Genomic DNA, 8,454 nt, shown 5'->3' with positions numbered 1-8,454 from the left:
AACTGAAGGGGTGTAGGTTAGGTTGATCTTAGATTAGGATAAATGGTCGGCACAACTTTGTGGGCTGAAGGGCCTGCACTATGCTGTACTGTTCTATGTTCTATATTCTATGTTCTATTTAAGTGTCTGAGGGGTCAGTTACCACAGAACACAGAGTTAAAATAATTCTCAAAAGAACCAGAAACACCATGAGAGGAAACATTTTTCATGCAACAAGTACTAAGATTTGAAATAGGGCATTGGATATAGACTCAATGGAAGCCTTCAATAGGAAATTGAATAAAATGATAAAAAGTTGCAGAGGTTGAGGGAAGAACAAGGGAGTGAGACAAACTGAGTTGTTCTTTGAAAAAGTTGGTATGGACTAGATAGCTGAAAGGCCTCTCCAGGTGCTGCATTAATCTATAATCTTATGACTAAATGGCTATAATTCTATGACTAAATAGCTATTTAATTAAAGTCACTTTGAATTTTCTCCCACCAGTCTTTCGGGTAGTGAATTCTAGATCCCAGCAATTCATACTGATCCTATGGATCCCGCTCCAGCAATGATTCCACAGTATTGCTCCAGAATACCCATCTCCAGTGCTGTCAAACATCAAGATGTCAGCAAGACTGCCAGCATCCCCAAATAATGTCAAATCTGATGCATAACATCTCAATCTGCTCTCTGCCCATTGTTACCCAATCTTCAGTGACCCCCAGTGCTGTTACACACCAACATTCTCCAGTCCTAATAGTAACAGGCCCCAATGCCAACCCCCAACATTCCTGGACAACTGGACCCCTTCACATAAATACCAAAATCTGGAGTACCAAAAACAACTTGCTGCCAGTGCTGGCTATCGACTATCCCATAATTCCACAAGAAGAAACTGGCCCTCTGCTCAAACACTTCCCAGGACATGCTTCCAGTGTGCCAGACACAAGGGGCTGGATTCCCCGCTTCTCAGGCCATGTCCTGATGCCAGTGTGGGCACAGTGGCGTTTTACAACCGAAAACTTGCGCAAAACGCCAACCAATCCTCCATTTTGCTGGGGGCTAGCAGGAAGGCAGTGTGGAGCACCCGGCTCTAGCTGCCGATACAGCCCGGAGAAATTGGCAGCAGCTTGCAGCGGCCACACCATGCAACATGGTGCTGGCCATGCGTGGACCCAGCTTGCAAAATAGTGCCCCCCTTTGGTCGCCTCGCGAGCCCCGGACCGCCCCTCAACAGTGCCCCCAACCACTGCCAAAGTCCCTCCTGCATGTGAATTGGCTCTCCCCAGACTGTGGCGGTGCTGGACTGAGTCCGCAGCCGCCACGCCGAGTTCCCGATAGGTAAGACCATGAGAGACCCACGCCGTCTGGGAGTCACTGAACAGTACATGAGCATCTTAAACCGAGACAATCCTCATTTAAGGAAAAAAGGAATCACCTCAAAACAGCCAATAAAATTAGTGGACAGATCCGTTACTGTAGCTCTAAACCGAGAGATTCGAACATTTCCAGGTTAATCTCTCCGTTCAGGCTGGACTCTCACTGCAACCATTCCCGGCACCACTACTCACCCCTGTCGGAAAGGTGCTTAAGAAAAAGAGAATTAAATGCCCACAGCCTCAATGAATGGAAGGAATCCGCTTCAAGTGGCTTCAACATCACGTCCCCGCTAAAATGTGAAGAGGTCTTTGCTCTGTCATGGCTACCATCTCTTCAGGGAAAGAGGAGAGAGGGTAAGTGAACAATTGCTCGCGATGGGCAATGCAATGTACAAAGGCTTTAGCACGGGTAAGTAAATAGGAAAACAAGGAAATTGTAAAAGGTGAAGCTTTATTGTATACTTGAAAAGGAAACCTTGCAGGGCTTTGAAGAAAGAGCAGGGGAAAGGGGACAATTAGATAGCTGTCTGAAAGGCTTTGTGGACTGAATGGCCTCTTTCCATCTGTAAGATTATTAATATATACACAATGTTCCCTGATTCTATCACCAATTATTAGAAATCTGAGTTATTTAGCTAATGACCATCTCTGCCAGTGGAATGTTTCTTCCTATTAACTCTTTGCTGTCATGAATCTTATCAGTAACTTTCACATATTTTGGGCATGTCCGAAGCTTGGGGGGTTCTTGCAGGGGTTCGCCGATGCTATGTCAGAGGTCCTGAAAGTGGAGGTGGTCCTGAGTCCAGTGGTGGTGATCTTTGGTGTGTTGGAGGACCCGGAGTCCAGGGCGCAGAGAGGCCAATGTCTTGGCCCGGAGACGGATATTGTTCGAATGGAGGGAGTCGGGGCCCCCGAATCCGGGGTTGTGGGTGAGTGACCTGGGGGAATTTCTCAGGTTAGAAAAGATAAAGTTTGCCTCGGGGGGTCCTGTGGATGGGTTTGGCCGGAGGTGGCAGCCGTTTATTGGCTTCTTCAAGAAAAGTTAAGATGTCAGCAGTTGAGGGAGGTTAAAATGAGGAGGCAGGGGAATTGGGAAGTGCGGGTGGGATAGTGGAGTATTTTGTTGAATTTGTTAATTGCAGCCCTGTCGGTTTGTTTTGTTTTGTGATTATGTTTGTTGTGTGAAAATATAAATGACTGAATAAAATATTTTTCAATAAGAGATTCATAGTGGCCTTTTTTCTGTGCGGCAGAAATTGAAGTGGAAAAAAATGCAGGGCTATGGGGGAAGAGCAGGGAGTTTGTCTAATTGGATAGCTCTTTCAAAGTGCTTGGCCAAATGACATCCTTCAGTGCTGCTGGACTGCAAAATTCAACTTAATAGTGCATTTCTGAAAAGTATAGGGCGGTATTCTCCGCTCACAACAAAAATCGGGATGGCCGTTGTGAAATCGGCCGAGGTTCACGACGGCCTCGGGGCCCGCTCCCCGCACAGTAAAATGTTGGGAGGCCCTCCCACGATTCTCCCACGACACGTGGGGAGCGGAGAATTCCGCCCATAGTTTCCATTTGGGTCCAAAATTGGGGCTGGTTTAGCTCAGTGGGCTAGACCGCTGGTTTGTGATGCAGAACAAGGCCAGCAGCATGGGTCCAATTCCCATACCAGCTGAGAATTCTAAACTCTCCCTCCGTGTACCCGAACAGGCGCCAGAATGTGGTGACTAGGGGCTTTTCACAGTAACTTCATTGCAGTGTTAATGTATGCCTGCTTATGACAATACAGATTATTGTTAACATTAAAAATTTCCACTTCAATTTTCTGCCCCACAGAAAAAGCCCCACTATGAATCTCTTATTGAAAAATATTTTATTCAGGCATTTATATTTTCACACAGGGCGTTTGAGCAAACATAATCACAAAACAAACCCACAGGGCTGCAATTAACAAATTCAACAAAATACTCCACTATCCCACCCCCACTTCCCAACTCCCCTGCCTCCTCATATACAGTTCAAGTGTGGGCTGTGGTAGTTGCCATTAGGTGAGTGGTGTGGGCATTAAGTGGTAACTGTACCAGGCAGAATGTGACATCTGCCAATATGTAATGCCAATTTGTCTCTAGCAGTTCCATTTATGACTTCAGTCCTCTTGGTAGTGCTGTCCCTTAACCTTGCACATCTGAAAATGCATTCAGCATCAGGAAAGATCCCATGGATTAAGTTGTTGCTGCTGGTGCACAGCTCATTGTGTCTCCTTTGCCCCCCCCCCCCCCCCCCCACCCGACCCTTTTGTTGCACAATGATGAGGCTCAAAGGCCAGTTCTAAACTAGGTGGTAGTATAGTCCTGGAAACTTGTGTTCCGTGTGCTCAGACACCCTGAGCATGGTGGTGCTGTTGTAGTCTTTCCCAGACTGGTGTCCTCAGTGTGGACAACCTGAAGTGTTCCGTCAATTGGGGAGGCAGAGGCATAGTGGAATTGTCACTGGTCTAGTTAAACAGGGACCCAGAAAAATGTCCCGGGGACCCAGGTTCAAATCCTGCCACTGCAGATGGTGGAATTTGAATTCAATACAAATCTGGAATTAAAAGTCGATTGATGACCATGAAACTATTGTTGATTGTCGTAAGAATCCATCTAGTTCAATAATGTCAATAACGGGAGGAAATCTGCAGCCTTACCTGTTCTGGCTTACATGTGATTCCAGACCCACAACAATGTGGTTGACTGTTAACTGCCCCCCTCAAAGGCAATTGGGGATGAGCAATAAATGCTGGCACAGCCTGCGACACCCACGTCCCATGAATACATTTTTAAAAATGTAATCGGTGGGTTCAGGGCTCACTGTGTTGGCTTCTGGAGGAGTCTGAATGTCCACTGATGTAGGGGGCCTGTGTCGTAGGGCATGTGTGGCAAAGAGTTTCTTGATCTTGGTGAGTGTTCTAGTATCCGTTGGTACTGGTTCTGATACCTATAGGAGGTTGCGTATGTAGTGGCACCATCTGAAGCTACCAGCTAACTGTTCAGTTATGGGGCATGACAGTGTGCCTTCGCCAAATTGTCATGGCCACTTGTGGTCTGAATCCTGACTGTTTGACCAGCTGTGAGAAGGCCGAATCTGTGAGCATCCTGATCATTATGCGTTTTGCTTCTCAATCAGCATTGCATGAGTGCATCATTCACATTGGTTTGGGCTGCAGCAGGGGGTTAGCAATGGGAATCCGGGTTCTGGGACACCTGGAAAAGGGTCGTTGTGCTGATGAGGACAGGCCCTGTCATGGTGGATTTCACAGGCTGAGCTGTGCAGCACAGGAGTCTGTGCAGTCCCGTGCACATTTCTCTGGAAGATGCTTAGCTGAGTGAAACGCCTATTCCGCCAAACATTTGACTGGATATAGGGGAATGCAGTGAAATGCTCAAATTTCCACGTGTGTGCAAAGTTTTGAAATTCAGTGGAGACGAATTGGCAAGCGTTGTCTGTCATTAGTCTCTGTGGGATGCCATGGTGAAGTGTCTTTTAAGCTTGATGATGACCGTGGTACTTATCTTTTATTTTCATGTACTAAATGATCTGTTTGAGCTGCTCGCAGAAAAATACTTTTCACTGTACCTCGGTACACGTGACAATAAACAATTCCAATCCAATCCAACTATTATAAAATTCATTTTGGTGAAGTATCACAGAGAATAGTTTCAAGACCATAGTTATTACCATAGATTTTACCCTGAAGCATTAAACTCCTTCATGTGGATCTCTCATTTGGGGGTTCAGATTACTTTCTTTACATACACAGTTTACCAGGAGGAATATAGTCTTTGCACTGGTTTACCTGCTGTCACCATACAGCTGAACCACATTCCTGAATCTTCTGTGGCTTGGTGTTCATTAACATTGATACTACAATATCCAATATTCTAGCAATTAAATATACAGCAGCATTATTTCATTTGTTTAACTGAAAAGCCAGACCAAGATCCCTGCTGCAACACTCAATTGGTGTAAAAGCTATGACAATAGATTCTTCTTTTATTTACATCAACAATTAATCTGTGACTCTTTAACCTCAACAGCAATCCTCCCAATATTATAATACATTCCCAGAAATGGAATTTCCAGATTCCCATGGTGAAGATCTACGGAATAAATACCACAAGTACTCCCAGAGTTTGAAAACAATGATTCCTTTTCGTCCAAAGCCAAAGTAAGTGGGAAAATAATATTTTCTACAATGCAAAGTCCTCATGATTTTCAGAATTAACCATCTTTTATCATGTGCATTTTGCAGGAATCCATCTCCATCCCCAGTGGATGATGCTGGCTTATTTTCATTCATCTTTTTCTCATGGCTGACACCAGTAATGATAAAAGGGTTGAAGAAGGAACTGAATCAGGACAACGTGCCTCCCCTGTCCCAGTTCAATTGTTCAGACGTGAATGCCAGAAGGTGTGTCAATTTGGAAAGATATTTTGGGTGATCAGAATGTATATAATTATGTATAAAAACAAAATAAAAATTATTTTGTCATTTTGCTGAAAATGTTTACAGATTCTTGCGTCTTTGGAAGAATGAAGTGAAAAGAATGGGGAGTGAGAAAGCTTCCTTGGAGAAAGTGGCTCTGCAGTTTCAGCGGACAAGGCTTATTATAACTGCAATTTGCTTAGTTATGAGTATGATTTGTAGATTTTTGGGATCGGTAAGTAGTCACATGTCAATTAGTTTAAATTAACTGATTGTTTATTAGCTGAATGCTTTATTTGCTATATTTAAAATAACATGAAATAACATAGCGTTTAGATAAACAACTGACATATGATTAATAAACTACCATTTCTTCAAGCAAACCCTCCTTATGATGGCTTGTACTTTGTCTTCGTCCGGCTTGATGCCATTGGCTGTAATGTTGTCACCTAAGAATTTCAAAGAAGAGGCAGCAAACATACATTTAGCTTGGTTCAGCTTTAAACCGTAGCTGTGTATTCTTTTGAACACTTTTCTAAGATGGTTTATATGTTCTTTTGGCGTTGTGGACCACATGCTTATGTCATCTACATAAACACGAACACCTTCTAGATTTTCCGTCATTTGTTCCATTGTACGGTGAAAAATTTTCGAAGCAGAAATGATTCCAAAAGGCATTCTGTTAGAACAATACCTTCCGAAAGGTGTGGTGAAGGTACAGAGGAGCTTTCTGGGGTCATCTAGTTGCATCTGCCAAAAACCTTGCGAAGCATCAAGTTTGATAAAAATTTTGGTATTTGCCATTTCAGATGTGATTTTCTCATGCTTTGGTATTGGGCAGTGTTCTCCTCTAATATTACGATTGAGATCTTTTGGATCCATACAGATGCTAATGTCACTATACCAGTAACCCAACAACCCCCCCCCATTAACCTTATTTTTTAGGACACTAAGGGCAATTTAGCATAGCCAATCCACCTAACTCGCACATCTTTGGACTGTGGGAGGAAACCGGAGCACCCGGAGGAAACCCGCGCACACACGGGGAGGATGTGCAGACTCCGCACAGACAGTGACCCAGCCGGGAATCGAACCTGGGACCCTGGAGCTGTGAAGCATTTATGCTAACCACCATGCTACCGTGCTGCCCTATTAAAGGCTTGGCATTTTTTTTCAAAAGTATCTTGTATTTGTGTGGCAGTGTACCCATGCCTTGAAATACATCAGGGTATTCCTGTAAAAGTTGCTGGATGTCTTCTGTAAGTGTAGCTGATTCACAAGTATTGAGAAAATTCTTTGGATGAGCTGCAAATCCTTACAAGCTTGAGCACCCAATAGTGAAGAACGATTGTCATCTACTACCTCGAATCTGATTTGTTTGTGAATGTCCCAATTAGTGGCATTCAAATAACACGATCCATGTGATATAATTGGATTGCCATTATAATCTTTCAAAGAACAGTCTGGAAGAATTATGTCATGGTGACTTTTAATCATAGACAAATCTTTGGAATTAAGAAGATTCGCTGAAGCACCAGTGTCTAATTTGAATGAGATTGGAACATTATTAATACGCACAGTAGTCATCCATTCATTGCTGACAACGTTGACTTCTTGGTCTTTTGTTGATTGAAAATCCTTTTTATTTTCATGTAGAGCTTTTTGTGTTGCAAAGAGATTATTTTTGCTTGCTTGCAGTCATCTGCATAGAAGCCTCAACCACTCCAACAAAGAAAGTATTTTCTAACAAAAAAAATCATCATCTTTTGTGAAATCCTGTTGAACATTCATTTGTTCATCCTTGTCAACAGCTCTCACATTGTAGTTCTTTTTATGTGCAGGAGGAGGATAACTTGCAGATGATTGACTTTGAGAAGCATAATGGTTAAGCATGGAACATCTCAGACAGCGATTTCCAAAAGCAGAGCATTGTGCTTTAAGTGGGCATGACCACACCTATGACACATCATCACGTGGTCATTGTGACGTATGTTCGATATTCACACATGTGCAGACCTCTTTTTCGATGTCTCGCATTTCTGTGCCTAGTGCGCATGTCCCACTGGGTAGCTGCTGTTCCTTACAGTCTTCAATACTGCCTGTGAGACCATTTTTATTTTTTCTGCCCCGTGGAATGCTTTTGCGCCTTTTCCCTTGGGATAAAATTCTAAATACTGACTTTCGGTCTGTTCACTGGAGATGCATTTCTCTATCACGATTTTCAACGTTAAATCGTTTTGCCGAATTAAAGCTTCTCGCACAGTATCATCAGTAATTCCATAAACAATTTGATCTCTCACAAGGGAATCAAGAAGATCCGCATGGTAACATGTTTTAGCTAAGAGTCTGAGATCTGTAATGACGTTATTCACCAGTTCACCAACTTTTCGAACACGCTTATGAAACCTGAATCTTTATAAAATGTCACTAGTTTGCATCTTGCAATGGTCATCAAATTTTGCGTTATCTTCAGTAGCAGCAAAATTAAACGAATTATATGTTTCAATCGTTTGCGGTCCTGCTCGGGAAATAAACAAAGCAATTCATCTTGCATCAGAGAGCAGCGTTTAAATCACTCGCTTCCAGATAGAGTTGAAATTGTTGTTTAAACAACTTCCAATTTAAATTCAGATTAC

The 8,454-nt window shown here is 43.1% G+C and overlaps 1 protein-coding gene across 1 annotated transcript in view; it reads left to right on the top strand.

Annotated features, from left to right (window-relative positions):
* The first annotated feature begins 1,617 nt into the window (after positions 1–1,617).
* Positions 1,618–8,454, top strand: part of LOC119971294 (multidrug resistance-associated protein 9-like) — a 331,741-nt gene continuing 324,904 nt past the window's right edge. The window contains exons 1-4 of the mRNA XM_038806659.1: positions 1,618–1,713; positions 5,430–5,560; positions 5,645–5,803; positions 5,906–6,053. Coding sequence (XP_038662587.1) covers positions 5,463–5,560; positions 5,645–5,803; positions 5,906–6,053 — 405 coding nt within the window. The 5' untranslated portion in view covers positions 1,618–1,713; positions 5,430–5,462. The remainder of the gene's footprint in view (positions 1,714–5,429; positions 5,561–5,644; positions 5,804–5,905; positions 6,054–8,454) is intronic.

The sequence above is a fragment of the Scyliorhinus canicula genome, chromosome 9 (genome assembly GCF_902713615.1).
Source record: "Scyliorhinus canicula chromosome 9, sScyCan1.1, whole genome shotgun sequence".
NCBI lineage: Eukaryota > Metazoa > Chordata > Chondrichthyes > Carcharhiniformes > Scyliorhinidae > Scyliorhinus > Scyliorhinus canicula.
This window is presented reverse-complemented; position numbering and strand designations above follow the sequence as displayed.